Source organism: Chiloscyllium punctatum, chromosome 7 (assembly GCF_047496795.1).
Source record: "Chiloscyllium punctatum isolate Juve2018m chromosome 7, sChiPun1.3, whole genome shotgun sequence".
Lineage (NCBI taxonomy): Eukaryota > Metazoa > Chordata > Chondrichthyes > Orectolobiformes > Hemiscylliidae > Chiloscyllium > Chiloscyllium punctatum.
The window spans coordinates 111070417-111093193 of record NC_092745.1 but is presented as its reverse complement, the minus strand read 5'-3'; the positions used below and the strand labels follow the sequence as shown (position 1 = coordinate 111093193).

Sequence of the window (22777 nt, the reverse complement as noted above, 5' to 3'; positions counted from 1 at the left end):
ACCATTCAAGATCAATGATGGTTACAAGGAGTGGTGAACTCAGCCCAGACAATCACAAAGGCCAACCTCCCATCTATAGAATCCATCTACCAGACCCGTTGCCAAGGAAAGGCTGCCAGCATTCTTAAAGATACATCCCACACTGTCAATGTTTTTCTACAACTTCTACTACTGGGAAGAAGGTACAGAAGCATGTACACGCACACACCATCAGCTTTCCAAAATAGTTTCTACTCTACTGTTGTTAGAATACTAAATGGACTCTCAAACTCTTTACATTCGCCTGTACCTGTGTTTTTGTTTTTGCCGCTGTTTACCTATTATTTACTAATCTATGCTACTTAACGCTGTGATCTGCCTGTGTAGCTCGCAAGACAAAGCTTTTCACTGTGTCTCGGTATACATGACAATAAATTCAATTCAATACAATTCATTGTTTTGCCATTTAGCACAGACACAAAACCAGGACACTTCTCAGGGTGGTTAGCAGTCCTTTGTGAAGTCAAGGGAGATAGACCTTACTCAGCAACTTCTGTCACGCTAAGCCAAGGGCAGCCTCCAATACCAGGCCAAGAGTCAGCTATCCAGGATAATCAGAGTCTTGATCCTCTCCTTATAAAAGGTGAAGAACCAAATGTCAGGCAGCACACCACCTGTCTTAAGTCTTTCTGTCCTGCTGTGGGCTGTTTTCCTGCTGGAATGAGAAAGAGGCAGGTGTGAAAGGGAGATGAAAATGGGTGGCACAGCTGTTACTGTTGGTGCAGGTGAGATGGTGTGATCAGGAAATGTGGTTGGCATGCAGGATTGGTGTTATAAGGTGGTGAGAGTGAGTGAGGGAAGATGTTGCAGGCAATTGTGAGAGTGGTAGAGCTTGGTGGATGCAGTTGCAGAGATAGAGTGAGTAAAAGGTGTTGGAGAATTAGTGCCACTTACACTGGCAGAGAGGAGAATGTCATTGACCCCCTTACTACAGTGCTGTGCATTCCTCCAGACAGCTGAGACTGACTCGGGTGGCAACCTCTCACAAGGCTGGTGTTGTGTCCTCCACTGCCCATGTTAATGGAAGAGGTTGCCCCAACTCTGCACCATCACCTCAAACTCAATTCCCCAGGTCACTGCCCACAAAGAGGGATGCCAATATTCAAGCAATGGCAGGAATCATGTCAGGATTAATAGGCACTTGTCCAAGTGCACAATGGTCTTTTGAAGATGGTGTACTTGCCAGTGCTTCCAGTCCAATCCAGGATTTCCATCAGTTGCAAGGAGTAGAAAGGAATTAGAGTTGGACAAATTAAGCACCATATGGATGGGGTGGATAATGAATTAGGTGATTTTGATAAGATGTGATGAGAAAATTTGTTAGGCTTTACAGAGGAAAGTCCTTTATGAAACTCAACAAAACTGACACTTAACCAAAAAAAAAACATGGTTCACCCCAGAGCTGTTCCACCCAACACCACTGTCTTGTATATAATCTTCTTGTGTTTTCACCATCTATTTCTTTCAGCATTTTGAAAACCTATCTCCTTTCATCTACTTTTCTCCCATACAAACAAATTCCATTCAGAAAGTCTCTCCACATTAATTTAGATCCTTCTATCTTGAATCATATTTGCTGTTCTTCTTTGAAATTTCTTTACCATATAAATAGCTCTATGAAGACAGAATAATCTAAAGTGCACAAACTGTTCCAAATATGGTCTCATTGATAATGTATTCATGGTCTGAATAACTTGAGCTGACATGATAATTGAATGGTCAATATGCACAGACATATCATTTTCCTTTTCTACTTTATTAATGGATAACATTTCATTCTGTTCAAGATTATGTGCCCAATGCCACTGAGTCATTTCTGATGTTTAGCTACTTAATTTCTGCATATCTTTGAATGCTATCATTCTTTTATATACTAGCCAGTTGCCTGCATGACTCTGTTTTAGTACATATTAGAAATATATATTTGACTGGATCTGAAATTTACTCAGTTTTCACTTAATCAAAATTGAATATGAAGAGATAATTTACTATTTACAGTTTATATCTCCATCTTTTTCATTTTTCATGTTGCTTTTTGTATTGGTTTAAATTAATATTGTTGTTATCTAAAAGATTCCTTTCAATGTCCATATGAACTGGAGGATTTAATACAAAAGGGGCAGTTTCCTATAATGTTTATTAAAGCCTTTAACAAAGGAAATATTTGCACAAACACTCAATTCATGAATCAAATAGATATGTTAATATCTCTCTGAGCAATAATCAATATTCACCATTTTTGAAGTTTAGCAAACTGACTTGTACTAAGGTATGTTTATCATTGTTTTACAACTTAGTTCGGAAATGAACAATCTGATCCAACTGGATTGGTCACCAATACAAACCGGTCAGCTGCTGTATGAAAACAATGGAGCCAACATTCCAAACCCATTCATACAAAGAAAGAATACCAGTTATTTTGGATAAACAATGTCACCCTGAAATAAAAGCTGTGAAGAAAATTGAAAATCATGTGGAATAGGGGAGCTACAACAAGAATTATAGAAAAAAAGATACAGGAAACTCAAGAAGTTAGTACTTTTAACACATCTTGGAGGGAGATTAAAGGTCAGAGTAAATCATTTTAATAATATATAAACAGAGAGACTGAGACATTGGTCATTGAAAGGTGAATGCAGGTTGGACTACAATAGTTAATTGTTATAGTGGAGGCTGTGGACAAGGTACCAGTGGTACAAGGTAAAAACAATGACTGCAGATGATGGAAACCAGAGTTTAGATTAGAGTGGTGCTGAAAAAGCACAGCAGTTCAGGTAGCATCCGATGAAGGGCTTTTGCCCAAAATGTCGATTTTACTGCTCCTCAGATGCTGCCTGAACTGCGGTGCTTTTCCAGCACCACTCTAATCTAAACTACCAGTGGTACAAGGCAACCTAAGGGTAAATGACAATGGATCGATACAAACAGGGCTTTAGACACAATGGTGAGAGAGAACACATTCCATACTGAGGCACCTTTGTGATCCTCCATCTATATTGCATTCTACATCTCTTTATTTGGATAGAACTCCCAGATGAAATGCCTCAGGAATGTCATTGAGGCAAGCACGGACTTGTATACAAATGGAGTTGGAACCCAAAAATGATCATTTCAAGATTATGATCCTCTGATGGTTTTTTTTATCTCCAATGCTTTCTGACCCACTGAAAACACAGTTCCAACATGTCTAATTTTGTTTTATATCTATTACACTCTATGTTTCCTCATCTCACTGATACAGCTTCAATATAGCCGAGAACCAAGCACTTTCAGAAAGTCAACGGTTTCAGCCTGCCAACCTAAAAGTGGCTCGTTTATTCCTACTGTTTTCTGTCCACTAGCTAACCCTCAATCCATACTCATACATTATTCCCTCCAGCCTTAACTCTGTGCAACCTCTTTTGTAACATTTTTTTGAAATTCTAAATATACAAATCCCCTGGTTTCCCTTTATCTACCCAGCTAGCCATTCCCCAACTAGCCAGAACCTCTCAAACTCTAACAGACATGATTATATTTTTATGTACTGTCCCATGTTGATTCTGGCCAGTCATAATCTGATTTACTTAAAGTCCTCTGTTACCTTCTAAACTGCACTGTAGCAACTTAGACTAATAGCACCTTGTTTTCTATCTTCCTCCTTTCTTGAATAGCAAACTGATATTTTTAAATTTCCAATCATTAGGCAGTGATTCATGGGACTGGAGAAATTAATGTTGATCAGATCATAGGACCTGATATTCTGCATCCAGCAAGAGGTGGCCACATAAGTTGATGTATTGGTGATTATCTTCCAAAATTCTCAGGTTCTGAAGTATATCCTATAGATTGGAAAGTAGTAAATGTCACCACAAGTTTTAAAAAGGGAATGAGACATCACGGAATTACAGAACCGTTAGCTTTATACCAATGGTGGAGAAACTGTTAGAATCTGTTGTAAAAAATGAGCTAAAAGGACACTTGGATAATAATGATCTGCGTGCATGTAGACAGCATAGATTGGTGAATGGGAACTCATGTTTGATGATTTTGTTAGTGACTTTGAGGATGTGAGGAACAAAATTGATCAAGGAGAAGCAATGAGAACAGTTAGTGCTGAAGGTGAGTCATACCAGACCGAAACATTAACTCTGTTTCTCTCTCCACAGATGCTGCCAGACCTGTTGCGTTTCTCCAGTGTTCTCTGTGTTTGTTTCAGTACTTGCAACCCCAGCTGTCCAACATATATATTGAAGTGGGGACTACATGTAATATTTCCAAATTTGTGGAAGATACACAGCTAAGTGGGAAAATCTGTGCTGTGAGGAAGATATAAAGCAGCTTCAGGAGGATTTACACAGGCTTAGTGAGTGGGCAAGAACATGTCTGATGGAATATAATATAATTCCTGAGCCACTAATAAATTCTAGTAGGCTCAGTGGTAAGTGGTGACAAGTGGCTCATTACTAGATGGTCTTGCTTAACATAAACAAAACAACTCATTAACCTCTAGCATTCAAAATCTTGGAACAGCTTGTCCCTGTAGTGTTCCAATTAAAAACTTTGCTGCCAATGAGTCTATATTTTTTTAAAAAAACTTCCACCATTTAGAAACATGGGAAAGAAGGATGCCATTTAGCCCTTGAACCTGTTCCACCATTTAATTAAAGCATGACTTATCTATCCATTAACACCAGCCACCCACCGAGTTTCCATAATCTTTGATTCTTTCATATCAAAAAATTATGAATCTCAATTTTCAATTGACTTTGCCCTCAACAGCTTTTTATTGAGAGACAGCTCCATATTTTGCACCCAACTGGCTGTCTACAGGGTAATGTTGCTAGATATCATCTGGGGAATTGGCAGTATGAGAATCTTCAAAGTCCAGTTTGCAACACCGAATGATTCTGAATCTCAATAAGGCACTGTGTAAGTCGGAAGACCCCACTGCTTGCTCAACAACCCTTTCCAGAAGTTCACAGAACAGAACTCTTAAAATTTCCCTCCCTTCCATTGGGCTCTGTTGAGCCTCAGTTTTGGTGAGCCACCTTGCTTACGCATTCAGATAGCTCTCCTCTCATGCCATAGTTGTGTTCCAGCTTAATAGAAATAATAGGGTCTATGGGGTTAGGGGCAGACCAACAACAAAAAAAATCACTCTCAATCGGTCAAAAATCACCCAAAAGTCTAACGCAAAGTATAGCACAGCCTGAATGAAGGTTGAAATCATATTCATTAATGAAACAGTAGTAAATTTAACACAGTACATTTACAAAATGTCAGAAAGCTGCTCTCTACAGTACCTCTCACAGAGAATTGCTTTGTCAGCAGCTGACATCAGCACATGCACAGAACGGCATGGGCACTGGCACATGCACAGAATGGCATGGATATTTCAGCGTGACATCGGCGCATGCATAGAATAAAGCGCGTGAAGTGATCCCCGCTGGAATTGCGCTATTGCGAACAGAGACAAGCATACTCCAAAATACTGTTCCCTAATTCTTCAGCGACGTTATAATTAAATTGCACTGCCAAACCATGAAGAACCTTTAGGTAGTTCTGAGGTGTAGGAATTCTCAAATCAAGCAATAAGCAAGGTGCCACAGGCAAAATTTAAATATTCAAATGAGCTAACCTTGTATTGTAATTTATGTGCAGCAACATTCAACGATTAAGGAGCAGTTGTCCCAAAGGGACTGCACCATTCGTGTATTTTTGACCCCATGCTCCCTACTGACTGATACACGGACTGCACTGTCTCTCATGGCATTTGTAGCCTGTTTATTTAATCCTAATCTTTATTGTTGTGGTTCATGGCAGTATGAAGTAAGGTACAGGGACTCAAATGAGAAAAAGAACAGACAACAAATTAAGGACCAAATTAAGGTTCAAATCTATGAGTCATACAAGACGTGCTGTAATAACGATTGTCTATGTTTGGTATTGAGAAAATGTAAAGCAGATAAAAAGCTAAAATTCTTATCAATTCAAAATGCCTTAACTAATTATGCATCCATGTAATGTCTGTTCAGTTTGCACTTGTTTAAATAGCAGAGATGCTCATTAGCTGCAGTATATCTGTAATGCTTCAGTAAACAGTTTAATAGCTGTGATGTTTAACCAATTTCTGGAGTCTTTGTAATTTCAGCTTTAGCAGCTCATTAATGTTTTTTTTCTGACAGTGTACAGATGATTTTACTGAAATTTGACACTGTTCATCTTCTTAAATACACTTCTCCCTCCTCCACACACACACACACACACACACACTGCCACAGTTTATACATCTATGATGAAGGACTGCTCAAATACAAATAGAATAGTCTCTACATCTCTACAATATAGGGTTAACAAGTATTGCTTAAAAGTAATCACTGTATGTACTCTTACATATTGCAATTTTTGGCACAGTTGTACAATTTCGCTTTTTTTATTGCACTGAAGTGTGGCATTATCAAGGATTTATTATTGTCGCTCAACCAATCAGAATACAGGCATTTCTTTACCACAATAATCAGCATCACATCACCCATTAGAGAAACCTGGCAAATAAAGATAAGCAGAGCAACAGTAAAACAATGTTTGAGTAGCTATTCACATGGGAATACGGCCCAATCATTCAAGGTCGTTAAGGAAAATTCAAAAAAAACAATGCTGAGCATTTTCTAATTAAAATGTCCTAAACAATGTTCTTAGAATTTATTTTTTTCTAAACTGATAAGCCATTCTCTAAATGTTTTCCTAATTTTTATTAGCCTTAATTCCTGGGGCAATAAAGTCCCAGACATGATTTTGGGGAAAAAAATCCTTATTTTGTGCAGGAATGCTTGCAATAATGGAGGGTTTTCATATCATTTTTACTGTTACAATTTGACTCTTTGGTGATGGAACTAAATTGTAAGAAATTTGGTTTATTTTCCTGTGAACGAAAAGGAAGTCAGCTGCATGAGACAAACAAAAGTTGCTGGAAAAGCTCAGCAGGTCTGGCAGCATCTGTGAAGAGAAATCAGAGTTCACATTTCAGATCTGGTGACCCTTCCTCAGAACTGATAATAGCCAGCAAAATATGGTTTTATGTAGAAGATAGAGTGGAGGAGGGGATAAGGAGTAAATGATAGGTGGAGATGGAGGTCAAAGAGAGAGAACAGTTAAACAGACAAAGGAGTGGGTATCGATCTGGCTAGGAGAATGAATAGCTGTTAATGGAGACTGTTAGTGGCTAATAATAGGTAGTGTGTAACGGCAAGCTATGTTATAACAAAGCCTGTTGTGTGAGGTAGGGGGCTAAGATATAGGAGAGTTCAGGCATAAAATTATTGAACTCCACATTGAATCTGGAGGGCTGCAAGGTCCCCAAGTATAAAATGAGGTATTGTTCTTTCAGCTTGCACTGAGCTTCGCTGGAGCACTGCAGCAAGCTTGAGACAGAGATGTTGGCCAGGGTACAGGGTGGTGTGTTAAGGTTGCACGAGAGGTATGAGTGAGTATATTGTGTCAGAACAGATGACAGGGTTAAACAATGCTTACAATTAGTCATGTATAGGTCAAATGTCGGTAACGTTTTGAGAAATATATTTGTACATATAGCCATCTTGCAGTAGTCGTGTGAGATCCACCTCTGTTGTAAGTGCTTTCATTTTATGTTGTAGCAGCCATTAAATCAATTGCATGAAACATGATATTAGAAATGTGAAGCTGAGATTGAGTGAATTTTCAGAACAGCGCAGGAGCAGCTACTGTAAAATAAATAGATACCCATGAAGAATTAAAACTGTACCCCTGCAATTTTGAATTGCTGGGTGAGTCAGAATGGCTATAAATTTTCCCAATCCTGCTGTTGTGGAAATGAAAGGAGCTATGAGAGAGAATTGGAAATCCCCCACCCCCACACATAACATAACTGCAGAATTGATTAAAAGACTGAGCAGATAAGTTTATCAACCCTGTTATCGGTCCCGAGGATAGCAGGCTAGAAGCTGTATTGCACTAAAACTAACTGAGGAATGATGGATCCATACAGTAAAGATTTTGAAAGCTTTGAAAATATACTTTCAACTTTCTATTAATGTTGCTTCTGAATGGTACGTGCTCAACATCACAGGATGGGGAAACAGGGAACCTTGATCAGTCTAACCTGACACATCTTGCTGAATCATGAGAGTCTGAACAACTGACAGCTAGTGTCATCAGAGCTACGGTTATTATAGGTACAAACAATCCTGCTGTGAGTGACATCTGCTGAGAGGGAGGAAACACACTATCAGGGAAGCTATCAACATGTGTAGAATCCCTGAAATGATCAATCATCAGCTAATATGGGTGGCACAGTGGCTAGCATTGCTGCCTCACAGCATCAGGGACCCAGGTTTGATTCCTGCCTCGGGAAACTGCGTGAAGTTTGCACATTCTCTCCGTGTCTGTAAAGGTTTCCTCCGGGTGCTCTGGTTTCCTCCCATGGTCCAAAAATACGCTGGTCAGGTAAACTGGCTGTGCTAAATTGCCAATCGTGTGAGATCCATTAGTCAGGGTAGGGGAATGAGTCTGGGTGGGTTACTCTTTGGAGGGGCAGATGTGGACTTGTTGGGTCAAAGGGACTGTTTCTATACTGTAGGGAATCTAATCTAATCATAATATTTATCAAAGGGTAAATGGATGAGGGTTTGCATTGTGCTGAGAGCCAGTCCATGCCAAACAAAGACAACATATTGGGAAAAGCCAGCATAAGGATCAAGGCCAGGAGACGGAATATAAATAACTTGGAAAACTGAGGTAATTTTTTCAATAAGCATGAATAGCAAGAGATGATCTTGGATGCGAAGAAGTAGAATCATATTCATAGAGGTAAGAAAAAATAAGATGAATCAGACACTGTTGGGAACAAAAACAGAAATTGCTCAAAAAAGCTCAGCTGGTCTGGCAGATTCTGTGGAGAGACTACCAGACTACTTTGACCTCTTGGCCTACCAACACAATGAAACAGCTACTAATGAACCTAAAGGACCCTGTACCAACAACCAGAAAATCAAATGTCATATACACATCCAAATAATTTATATAAATGACACCAGTGGCCTGTGACCAGTGGCATGCCACAGGATTGGTGCTGGGTCCATTGCTTTTCATCATTTATATAAATTATCTGGGTGTGAATGTAGGAAGTATGGTAAGTAAATTTGCAGATTGCACCAAAATTTATGGTGAATTGGACAGCGAAGAAGGTTATCTCAGAGTACAATGGGACCATGATCAGATGGGCCAGTGAGCCAAGGAGTGGCAGATGGGGTTCAATTTAGATAAATGTGAGATGTTGCATTTTGATAAGGCAAACCAGGGCAGGACTAATACACTTATGGGTAGGTCCTGGGGAATGTTGCTGAATAAAGAGACCTGGGGTGCAGGTGCATAGCCCCTTGAAAGTGGAGTCATAGATAGACAGGGTGGTGAAGAAAGAATTTGGCAAACCTGCCTTCATTGGTCAGTGAATTGAGAATAGGAGTTGGGATGTCATATTGTGGCTGCACAGAACATCGGCGAGGCCACAATTGATACTGCATTCAATTCTGGTCTCTCTGCTATAAGGAAGAATGTTAGACCATAAGACCATAAGACATAGGAACAGAAATGAGGCTATTCAGCCCATTAAGTCTGCTCCACCATTCAATCATGGCTGACAAGTTTCTCAAACCCATTCACCCCGTAATCCTTGATCCCCTTGACGATCAAGAATCTATCTCAGTCTCAAATATACTCAATGACCTAGCGTTCATAGCCTTCTATGTAGTGAATTCCACAGATCCGCCACTGTCTAGCTGAAGAAGTTTCTCCTTGTCTCCATTCTAAAAGGTCTGACTTTAATCTAAGGCTGTGTCCTAGTCTCTCTTAGCAATGGAAACATCTTCCCAACATCCACTCTATCCAGACCATTCAGTATTCTGTAGCTTTCAATTAGGTCCCACCTCATCCTTCTAAACTCCATCGAGTATAGTCCGAGAGTCCTCAAACGTTCCTCATATGTTAAGCTTTTCATTCCTGGGACCATGCTTGTGAACCTTCTTTGAACCTGTTCTAGGGCCAGCACATCCCGATGAGATATGGGGCCCAAAACTGTAAACAATCCTCTAAATGATGTCTGACCAGAGCCTTATGGAGCCTCAGAAGTACATCCTTGCTTTTATATTTAAGTCTCTCAAAATAAATGCCAACATTACATTTGCCTTCCTAACTAGTGACTCAACCTGCAAGTTTACCTTGAGAGAACCCTGTGCTGGAACTCCCAAGAGTTTTTGCACTTCAGACTTGTGAATTTTCTCCCCATTTAGAAAATAATCCATGCCTCCGTTCTTCCAACCAAAGTGCATGATCTCACACTTTCCCACGTTATACTCCATTTGCCATTTCTTTGCCTAGTCTCCTAACCTGTCCAAATTCTTTTGCAGCCTCCCTGCCTCCTCAATACCATGTGGCCCTCCACCCATGTTTGAATCATCTGCAAACTTAGCTAGAATGTCCTCAGTTCCTTCATCTAGGTTATTAACATATAATATATAAAGTGAAAAGTTGTACTCCCCATATTGACCCTTTAAGTCTCAAAATCCTGAGAAAGACCATTTTTTACCTACTTTCTGCTTTCTGCCAGACAGCCAAGCTTCTATTAATGTTGTGAAACTTGAAAGGGTTCATAAAAGATTTACCAGGATGTTGCTGGGGCTGGAGTGTTTGAGCTGCAGACAAAGGCAGTTTAGGCTGAGGCGTGTTTTCCCCTGGAGTGTAGGAGGTTGAGGGGTGACCTTATCAGGTTTATAAAAGCATCAGGGGCATGGATAACGTAAATAGACAATGTCTTTTCCTTAGAGTAGGGGAGTCCAAACCTAGAGGGTATATATTTAAAGTGAGAGGGGAAAGATTTAAAAGGCACCTTAGCCCTAACATTTTCACACAGAGGGTGATGTCTGTATGGAACGAGCTGCCAGAGGAAATTGTGGCGGTTTGGACAATTACAACATTAAAAGGCATCTGGATGGGTACATGGATAGGAAGGGTTTAGAAGGATAGGAGCCACATGTTGGCAAATGGTATTATATCAGTTTCGGGTATCTGGTATGCATGGATGAGTTGGATTGAAGGATCTGTTTCTGTGTTGTATAATTCTGTGACTCAGTTCAAACATTCTAATTGTCAGGGTGCACTTAAGAAAAATTTACAATGTTAAATAATTTTAATTAGCAAATAAAACAATTTTCTTAAGCAACTAGATTATTCCTAAACTATTCCTGAAGCTGTTTTCCATCCCACTAATTGATAAAGCCTTTATTCTTCCATTATTTAAAACTTCTTTACATCCAATCACCTTGTAGAGATTAGGTCATTGTAATATCCAGGCCTTACTTGATTAAAGAGCCTTTAAAGTGATACTTTACTGAATCCCCAATTTTTAATTCCTTTCTATAGTTTAATCAGGCTGTGGACAAAATAAAAATGATAGGATAAAGAACAATCCATTCATAAAATATATGGTGTTAATGAATTTAAAGGTTGGAAAATTGTATATTTTTGCGTCAACGCATCTTGTCATGATCTGCTAGGATTTTGTTGATCAGACGTATTGGGTTGAATCTTACATTCTTATGACCAAGTCCAAGTTGCATCAAGTCTTTGGAGGGTTTGTCACCATCAGGCCAAACTCGCCTAATTAATTATCTACCATGCCTCGATGGAGTCTCTCATGTCTGATTTATATCCCATCTTATCAAGTGGTTTTGTGGAACATCTCCCCAATTGGCAGATATCTGCTGAAAGACATGTGTCCCTTGTGTCTGTACCACATTTGAATGCATATGGCGCACTAGAACAAACACTCCTAGTTTGGAATGACCCCATACAGTTCCTGACATGTGGTCCAGTCCTGGCAGACAGTAGGAAATTGGCACTCCATTTTGTGGGCAGGCTCCTGGAGGTCCTGCTGGAATGGTTGGGGTGTAGAGGCAGGACTTCCTCCTCTCCCAGGACCAGCAGTGAACATCAAAACACTAGACTGTGCCAGTGCGAAAGTGTGAGTCTCAGCAGTGTGGAGCGCACTATCCTCTGCCACCTACACTCAGACCTCAACACCAGAGAAATATTTCCCTCCCCCTCCTATCAGCAGTCTGCAGAGGCCAGTCCTTCTGCAACTCTTTCGTTAGGTCCATGCCCAATCCTCCTACACCCTCAACAACCCACCTTCCCCTGCTGGCACCTTCCCTTGCCACTACAAGAGGTATAAAACCTGCACCCATACCTCCCCCCTCACCTCCATCCAAAGCCCCAAAGGATCCTTCCACATCTGTCAGAGATTTTCCTGCACTTCAGAACATCTCATTGACTGTGTCCGTTACTGGTCTCCTCTACACTGGGGAGATAGGTTTTGCACAACTTCAGAACGTGTCAGGGAACAGCTCTGAGACACATGCCCCAAACAATCCCAGCGACCTATGTCCAACCACTTCTACTCCCCCTCCCACTCCACCAAGGACATGCAAGTTCTGGGCCTCCTCCACTGCTAAATCCAAGCCACCTGACGCCTGGAGGAAGAACACCTCATCTTCCACCTTGGGACCCTCCAACCACACGGTATCAATATCGACTTCACCAGTTTTCTCATCTCCCCTGCCCCCACCTCATCCCAGATCCAATTTGGCCCCACACTCTTGAACTGTCCTACCTGTCCATCTCCGTTCTCACCTACCTGCTCCACCCTCCCCTCTGACCTATCACTATCACCTTAATCTGCACCTACCTATCACCACCCCAGCTACCTTCTCCACAGCCCCACCCTCCTATTAATCTCTCAGCCTTCTTACACCCCTACCAACATTCCTGATCAAGGGCTTATGCCCGAAACATCGATTCTCCTGCTCCTTGGATGCTGCCTGACCTGCTGTGCTTTTCCAGTGCCACACTTTTCAACCCTGATCTCCAGCATTTGCAGTCCTCACTTTCTCCTAGTGGAGGAATGCACAGCACTGATGGAAGAAGGTCAATGTACATCTGCACTCTGCCAGTTTAGTACCACTGTCTTCTCCCCAATACCGCACATCATTCAGTTGCAGCCTGCACCAGCCCCACTCACTCGCTCTCACCCATTCCAAATTGTGACAGCACTAACCCTGCATGACCTCAGTGCTACCTACTCACTTGCCTGGGACATCTCCCCACTTACACCAATAGTAACACCTCGGTCTCCCAATTTTATCTCCTGTTATACCTGCCTGTTTCTCAATTCAGGATGCAAGTAGCCCACAGTAGGGTAGAAAGAATCCAGTTGGGTGGTGGGCTGCTTGGCCTTCAGCTCTCCATGGAAAGGAACCTGACTCTCACTGTCCTGAGCAAGCTATGGACTGGGAGCAGAGGCTGCCATGACATCACTGTACTGGGATTCCCCCGAGCAAAATCTATTTCCCTTGACTTCACCGAGACCTCCCGATGACCATAACAATCTTTCTGGCTTTGTGTCTGTGCTAAATGCCAAGGCAAGACAGAATTTATATGAACTTGGCATCTCCGACAGAAAGGGCAAAGCTCAAAAAGAAAAGGCAAGACAATGCAAGGCAGGGATGCTGTGATGATGCAGGGAGGATCAGATTGAGCCCTGTGAGAGTAAGTGCCGAGAGATGCAGCCAGGTCTACTCCATGAGCTGAATATTTGCCCTTGATGTCATGGTGGTAGCTGATGGTGCAGCCCAAGGTGCAGAAACATCCTTTAAGTGCCATGAGAGTTCAGAGAGGCTGTCACATGTTTGATGCCAATGATGATGGATACAGAATGCATGCAGCTGGTGCCCTGGACCGTGCCCTGAGATGTTGGTTCCCAGGGTCCAACACGGAGGTCCTTTGGAGCAAGAGGCAAATCGAATCCATGAGGTATCTACATTGGCTTCCTTGAATTTTCTTGATATTGAGCCTGTTTGGCACATTTGTTAAGATGAGAGGCTAATTGTTAATGAATCAAGTTGCACTGGCAACAAATCATTTAACAATTAATAATAATTGTCAGTTGGCAACCTGCTATTCCCTGGTGAGAAACTCATCAAGCCCCTTGTGAAAAGCATAAAAGGCAGCATGAGTTACTGCTGACATTGAGAAGGGGGTCGCTGCACTTGTCATCCAGTTCTGCACATGCCTCACCAAAATCCATGTCACTCGGACCTCAATAAAATTCTGCCCCCAAACTGTGTTTCTTTCACCACTCATGCTGCCTGACCAATTGAGTACTTCTAGCGATTCCTGGTTCTTTAATCAGTCATGTGCACAGTAGCCCTGAACTAGTACAGAACTGTTCGCCAGAGTTAGAATCCAGCACCACAGAAGAAGACAGTTTGACAAATTGCCAGAAATATTACAATGTGGACACCAATGCCATCTAATAACGCAATAGCTCAGGAGAAAACAAGTCACAATTATCTTTTATGCTTTATTAAAGCTTCTTAGAAATAAATTTAGGAAAAATTTATGGTGGCATACCTGAAGAATCACTCAGAATGGAGCCAAATGCACTGATGACAATGTTTGCTTTTAAGCGAATAATTTGGTCTTCATCTTCAATCCAATCTCCAACATCATTCTGCTCTGTACGAACAAACTCAATTGCAGAAATGCGCTGACCTTTCAGAATAATTCTTCTTGGTGACATGTAAGGCAAAAACTCGCATCTTTCTTCTTTTGCTAGTTCCATCTAATAGACAATTACAAGAGGCAGAAACAACATTGTTCAGCACAGAACAACCTTGACCTTCATGCTAATATTAGAGTGCATCTCTGAACGCATGCATCAATCTACAAACACTGGACATTGTGCAGAATCTACGTTTGTGGAAATGTACGGTAAATTATTCCGTGCCATTTTTTTTACTGTTGGCATTTCACCTCCCAAACAGTGAGAACAGAATTTTCAGAGGCCGATGGAAATAAGAATGGAAGTGATGGGTTTGCTTGCTGGGACATCTATTTGCCAGGATCATCCTGCTCATGAGTCTTTTTTGGGAGAGGCTTGGTTTAAAGGCAGATGGTCTAACCATATTCAATTGTTAGGTATTTTGTTAAGGAACTTACAACGAATGCCGCAAACTAGAGTCAACTGGAAATTTCCTGTTTAATCAGCCTTGGGCTTCTCATGACATTAGGGGCATGGCAGTTACCTGGCCATTCGATGATACATTGAGAAGGGTCCAGCATTCCAGGAAGACTTTGAGGCCCTTCCACACCTATTTGGCCACAGTTACAGCTGTTAATTGATTATCAAGCACGCCCATGACATCAGACGAACCAATCTCGGAAACATCAATGTCAGGTTAAGACCCACATTTGACCTCAGCACAGACGTCCTGACCCAATGTGCAAAATCCTGCCCAGGATTTGTGTTAGAAGTTATATGATTCTTTTTTAAAAACAAAAATGCCCAAGTTCCCCCTCTAGTGTCTGCATAAGGACACGCCAACCTTCCAATCAATACACTGACATTTCCCAAAACAAAACCTTCCAAAATATAACAAATATAATATTAAAGAAAATCACAGTTTAGGTACGAAGGAGGTCTCCTATTCCTGAAAGGGGCATTACAAACTGTCAGATGGCTGCTTTATCTATGTCAGAACTTTTAAAATCAATACTGTTTTCAGTCTGCATGAAAACCAGTAATGATGAGATTCGCACAATGGTCGTATTTTCTTGAAGATAAACACCTTTCTGGTCATTTGAGTTGTTATAGTTGAAACACTTCAACAATTCAGAGTGCAAATAGTTTGTATGAGATCCTTCACAAGGGCATGATCACCAAAACTGATTTCATCAGGCTGGGCGCAGCATTTCAAACAGCATTATCCTTCACTTCTGCCTGAGCCTTGTGATTTTTCTTCACAATCTTATCATTTTAGTTGGATGTGACAGCATGAGGTACTGTGATTCTTAATTTGTGATGGAGCATAGTTGTTGCAGTTTCTTCACCCATAGTGCAGTGAGGCAGAGATGGTAGTTATTTACACAGGAATTGCCTGCACTATTACTGCCAAGATAAAGTGTCCAACTGAGCAGTCTGAACACATTTCTTGATTGCTTTCATGAATCTCCGAGCCTTAGAGCTTGTGGCTGGCCATTATGGTGCTATTTAATGGCGGTGAAATCCAAGTCACTCTGCAAATTGCTGTGACTCTGAACTCAGCAATTGAGATTCATGTAATAGTAGCTCTCGCAGCTGGAAGTTTGGTTACATGAACTTGCCAGAAATTAGGATAAATGATCAACGATTAAGAGTTATTTTCCTAATGGAAGGTATTTTTAAATATCAGAAGTCAATTTCTTTAATAAGGATAATCAGGTGGATTGGGTGTGCAGTTTTGTGTGAGCAGTTGTCACTCGACAGCAAAGATATCTTTCACGAGCTTCTTCTGTTTTATGTGTAAGTGTATGTCTAATATGTTATGCAGGAATCACACTTGAACCCTGAGAAAGTCTTTGGTTTCCATCATATTCTGATGATCAAGGCGAGTGAGAGAGCTTACTCTATCTATGAGTTGTCTCCTTGCGCATGTTATGAAGGTGTAGAAGTGTAGAGTAGAAGTGTAGTTCCTTTAAAAGAGTTAAAGGCACCTGAACTACCTGACAGCACCAAGTGTTCTGAAAAAAAGACATAAGGTAACCTTTTGGTCCAGCAATTAGTGTAGCTGGTTGTTTGGAGACAAAAATAGATTTGAATTAGGCCAATCAGTTTAAATTATACCCCCCAAAATACCAAACTCCCAATCAACTTTGAATTTTAAAAGCCAATGGCACAATCCAATGCTTTGAGGGTATAAGGCTGAGGAAAATTGGACAGTTGAGAGGAGAACTGCCAAGCTAATGACACCTGCAAATTGTCCAGAGAATAGCTCTCTCTAATGTACCTTTATCGATCAGTAACCTGTGAAGCAGAATCCCCAAAAAGACAGGAATACAGAGAAGAACCATAAAGCTGCTCGGTTTTGAGATAAGAATTTTTGTTTTGTAAATCTTAATTGTGAGTTTTATCAAACTCGTATTATAGAAGGGAAGGTAAAAGATGGGTTAGAGGAAGGATAGTAAATAGTTGTTAGTTAATTATTCTCTGTTATGATTTAAGAAATAAAGTCGTTCACTTTTACTTTAAATAGTTCTTGGCCTCTTGAATTTTCACAGATTACTGCACAGGATAAACCTTTTCTGTGTTGCTGGTTTAAATTAAGCAGGAGGGTTTATCCTGTGTCACAACAATTTAGAGGTTTGTCGTTAGGATTTCAATTGGTTTAGACAGATTTGAATAGATTTGGGGGTATGAAAAATCCCAGCAGATTTAAACACCTGCAGGATAGTGTCCGAGATCTTGAAATAAAATGTGATAGAGGCAATTTGTTTACTTTTGGTAACTTGTGGTTGATTAAATTAAAAGTGAGAGAAATGGCTCTTCAATTTGTGAAAGAGGTTCTGGGATTTGAAGATGATTCTCAAATTTGCTAAGAAAGTTCAGAAGAAAAGAAAAAAGCCACACTTTTAAAATTAGCAAATAAGTTAGATTTGGATTTAACCAAGGACAAAAGTAAAGCTGAAATGGTAAGTGAGATTCTGAAACACTTAAGTGTATCAGAGAAACAGACAAGTGCAGGAGAGGTACAAAAACTTAAATTACAATTGAGAAAAATGGAGTTAGAGGATAAACAAAGAGCGAGAGAGAGGGAAAATGACAGAAGAGAGAGAGACAGAGGAAATGGAGAGAGAGAAGGTTCTTGGCTGAGCAAAAAGAAAGAGAAGAAAGGGAGAGAGAAGAAAGGAAGAAAGAGAGAGAGAGAGAGAGAAGAAAGGGAGAGAGAAAGAGAGAGAGGAGGGAGAGAGAGAGGAAACAGAAAGAGAGAGAAGGTTCTTAGCTGAGCAAAACGAGAGAGAATTTGAACCTGAGAAGTTGCGACTCAGTCAGCAAAGTCAAGTTAACAGGATGGAGATAAAAAGAGAAGGTAGTGATGTATACAAACATGTCACGACTCTGCCACATTTTGATGAGAAAGATATTAAAGCTTTCTTTATTTCATTTGAAAAATTGGCTGGGCAGATGGAGTGGTCTGAGGATTTATGGATAATGCTAGTTCAGATTAAACTGGTAGGTTGAGCTGATGAGGTATTTGCCGCACTGTCTGATGAATTGTCAAGAGATCATGAAGAGGTTAAATAGGCTATTTTAAGTGTTTATGAATTGGTACCAGAAGCATATAGACAGCAGTTCAGAAACACAAAGAAGGAACTAGGTCAGACTTACATTGAATCCAAAAGAATTAGATAGTCATTTTGATCGATGGGTGCGTGCTTTGAAAACAGGTAAGATCTTTGAGGCTCTAAGAGGGATTATTCTGCTGGAGGTGTTTAAAAACTCGCTCCCAGAAATGGTAAGAATTCCCCTGGAGGAACAGAAAGTTCAGGAAGTGAGAAGGGCAGCAGAATTAGCAGATTAGTACATGCTGGAGGATAAGACAAGCTTCCAGCCAGAATTTCGTCCTATGAGGGATAGAAGTTGGGAGGAGGGGAGATCCTACACTACACTACACTACCAGTAAGAATTTACCACAGGATAATAAAGAAGCCCAAGAGTGTGGAAAGAAGGTGAAAGGCCTCAGGTGCTTCGACTGTGATAAAGTGTGACACATAAAGTCAGTGCTGGTCGTTACAGAAAGGCACTGTGGTAGAAGATGTGGTAAAAGAAGCTAAGCCAGTGGCATAAGTGAAAGTAGTAAAGGAGACCCCAAGAAGAGCCGAGGAGCTGCAGGAGAGTGCACAGCCTAGGCAGGGGCTGGGTATGAAGTTAGTACCTGATCTCCACAAAGAATTCGCCTCTGTGGGTAAAGTTTACTCAGAAACAACAGGGAGAAAAGGACAAGAAGTTATAATTTTGAGAGATACAGGATCTAACCAGTTGCTGATAGTAAGGGATGAGCGAGTATGCACTGATTCTGATCTGTTACCCATGAGTGTGGTAATTTGTGGGATAGATGGACAGAAAGTTAGTGTTCCCCTATGTAAGGTCATGCTGGAGTGCCAACTGAAGACTGAGGAAATTGCAGTGGGAATGATTGACAGAGTGTCAGTCCCAGGAATTCAGTTTGTTCTTGGGAATGATTTGGCAGGGTCCAAGATGGGAGTAACACCCCTTGTTGTGGAGAAGTCCAAGGAAGACCAAGAAACTGAGGAGTTCAACAGAAATAGTCTGTTATTTTCCCAAACTGTGTGGTAACCAGATCCCACTATCATAAGTTAAAGCATGAAGCAAACAGTAAAGAGATAGATGAAAGAGTTGATGTTCACTTAGCAGACACCTTGTTTGATGTAATGGTGCAGAAAGAACCTGAACAAGCAGAGAGTCAAACAGAAGTGGTTAGTCCTGAAAGGCTAAGGGACTTGCAACAGCAAGACAAGATGGTAAAAGATATATATGTGGATGAAAAGGAGGCAGAGAATATTCCAGAGGGTTATCTGAAAGGTACAATCCTAAGGTGGAAATGGAGACCACGCCAGGTTAGTGCAGAGAAGAAATGGGCCAACGTGCACCAGATTTTGTTGATGGTAGCATACAGACAGGGGGTCTTACAGGTAGCGCATGAACTACCTGTAGGAGGTCACCTAGGTGTATGAAAGACTCAGGCTGAGGTACAAAAGTATTTTATTGGCCTGGAATGCACAAAGATGTGGTTAACTTTTGCAGTACGTGTCATACATGCCAAAGGGTAGGTAAGTCACAGGTGTTAATAAAACCAGTATCTTTGTTGTCAATTCCCACATTTGAAGAACCTTTCACGCTGGTTATAATTGATTGTGTAGGTCCCCTCCTGAGAACTAAAAGTGGGAACCAGTACTTGTTAACCATAATGGATGTGTCTGCCAGATTTCCGGAGGCAATTCCATTACGGAGTATCAAGGTAAAAAGGGTAGTAAAGGAGTTAGTATCTTTCTTCACACGGTATGGGCTACCCAGAGAGATTCAGTCGAACCAAGGGTCAAATTTCACTGCTAGGCTATTTAAGCAGGTTATGGATAGCTTAGGTATACAATGGTTTAAATCCAATGCGTATCATCCTGAATCCCATGGAACCTTAGAAAGATGTCATCAGACCTTGAAGACCATGTTGAGAGGATACTGTCAGGATTACCCAAATGATCGGGATAAAGATATTCCATTCGTATTGTTTGCCATTAGAGATGCACCAAACGAATTAATGCTTTGAGTTAATATTCAGTCATGAAATGAGAAGCCCTTTGAAATTAATTAAAGAAAAATTGACAGGACCAAAGTTGGAGATCATACACTTAGATTATGTATCAAAAGTAAGGGAGAGACTAAATCGAGTAGGTGAGTTAGCTAAACAGCATCTAAAGAGGGCACAGTATAGACCGAAGCAGGTGGCTGATAAAAACTCTGAGACTTGTCCGTTTTCCTGAGGGGATGACGTGTTAGTACTGTCACCAGTGATAGGAGATCCCTTCAAAGCCAGGTTTAATGGTCCCTATCAAATTAAGAAAAAGTTGAGTCAGGTGAACTATCTTGTAAAGATGCCCGATAGACACAAAAGGTATCAAGTATGTTATGTGAACATGTTGAAACCGTATTATACTAGAGAGAAAGTACTAGAGAAACAGGTGGTAGTTACTGAACCATAAAGTGAGGAACCAAATCCAAATGATGTGGATTATGAATTAAATATTAAAAGATGAAAAAGTCGTTGATGAGTGGGATAGGTTAGTAAGCTATCTGTTCTCAGGAGCATAGAATACAGATGAAAGATTTTTTACTGCAGTATAAGGACATATTTAAGATTCAGATGGGGAGGACAAATGCTATTGTATGTGAAGTAGACATAGGGAATACTTCTCCGATAAAATAACATCCATATCAGCTTAATCCTTTCAAAGCCAGACAGGTCCAGATGGAGGTGGAGGCCATGCTCGATGAGGACATCATCGAACCAAGCCACAGCGCGTGGAGTTTGTCAATCATCTGAGTTCCCAAATCAGACGGGACTCAACAATTCTGCATGGACTATTGGAAGGTCAATGTCAATACAAAATCGACTCATATCCAATTCCTAGATTGGAAGACTTATCGAGAAATTCAGACAAGCCAGTTACATCACCAAGTTGGACTTACTGCATAGTTACTGGTAGGTACCTTTATCAGAGATGGCGAAATAAGTTTCTGCATCTGTAACCCCAAATGGACTATATCAATTTAAAGTGATGCCCTTTGGAATGACGAACGCACCCGCCACATTCCAAAGACTCATGAACAAAGTTGTGACTGGGTTAACTAACTGTGCAGTCTATGTGGAAGATGTAGTGATCTTTAGTAAGTTCTGGAAAGATCACATGGTACAGTTGGCTGAACTCTTTGAATGACTATGAGAAGCAAAACTAGTGATAAACTTAATAAAACCGAATACGCAAAAGCAGAGGTGACGTGCTTAGGATATAACAATGGTCATGGAAGGTTCACCTCACAGGGCTCAAGAACAAAAGCCAGTGAAGAATTTCCATGACCTACCTCGAAGAAAGAGGCACTTTGATTCTTGGGATTCAGTGGATTCTATCGGAAGTTTGTTCCAAACTTCAGTAGTGTAGTGGCATCGTTAACCGACTTGCCGAAGAAGAACAATGCCAGGAAGCATTCAACCATTTGAATGCGATATTAAACACCAAACTGGTTTCAGCTAGACCAAACTTTTCAAAACCTTTTATAGTCACCATCGATGCTAGTGACATAGAAGTTGGAGCTGCACTCCTACAGGAAGATGAGGATGGGATTGAACTGCCAGTTGGTTACTTTTTGAAGAAGATCAACATCTACCAGAGGAAATACTCCACAATTGAAAAGGAACTAATGAGTTTGGTACTGGCTTTACAGCATTTTACTGTGTATGTCATGAACAATGTGTCGGAGATGGTTGTGTACACTGACCACAATCCAATTACACTCTTAGAATGCTTTAAAGACAAGAATATGAGACTATTTCTTTGGAGTCTTATGTTACAGACTTTTAATTTAAAAGTTGTACATATAATCTCAGATGCAGATTTAACTTGATAAAGTTGAGATGAGACTTGTATTTAGTTAATGTTATATATATACATATATCCATACAGGTATATGGGAAGGACTTAAGGTGAACTTTGATTCAAGTTATCTGTATGTTAGGGTAATGTGTTTAAAGAATAGAAAAAAATGAAGCCATCTTTTCATTATGATGGTTCTTTTTTTTTCTTAAGGGGGTGATGTGTTACAAAGGTGTAGAGGTGTACTGTACCCTTGAGAGAGTTAAAAGTAACAGAACTACCTGACAGCACCAAGTGTCCTGAAAAAAATTAAAGGTAACCTTTTGGTCCAGCAGTTAGTGTAGCTGGTCGACTGGAAACAAAAACAGATTTGAATTAGGCCAATCAGTTTAAATTATACCCTGAAAAATACCAAACGCCAATCAACTTTGAATTTGGTATAGTGACAATCTTAAAAGTCAATGACACAATCCGATGCTTTGGGGGTATCAGGAAATTAAACAGTTGGGAGGAGAACTGCCAAACCAATGACATCTGCAAATTGCCCAGAGAATAGCTCTCTTAAAGGTACCTTTATCAATCAGTAACCTGTGAAGCAGAATCCCCAAGAAGAAGAAAAGTAGACAGAAATACAGAGAAGAACCGAAAGCTGTCTGGTTTTGCGATAAGCAGTTTTGTTTTGTAA

At 40.6% G+C, this 22777-nt stretch overlaps 1 protein-coding gene across 1 annotated transcript in view; it reads right to left on the bottom strand.

Annotated features, from left to right (window-relative positions):
* The window catches only part of LOC140480044 (dihydropyrimidine dehydrogenase [NADP(+)]-like), a 731044-nt gene that overhangs the window by 359071 nt on the left and 349196 nt on the right, over positions 1-22777 (bottom strand). Inside the window, exon 11 of the mRNA XM_072574601.1 lies at positions 14521-14731. Within this exon, the coding sequence (XP_072430702.1) occupies positions 14521-14731 (211 nt within the window). The remainder of the gene's footprint in view (positions 1-14520; positions 14732-22777) is intronic.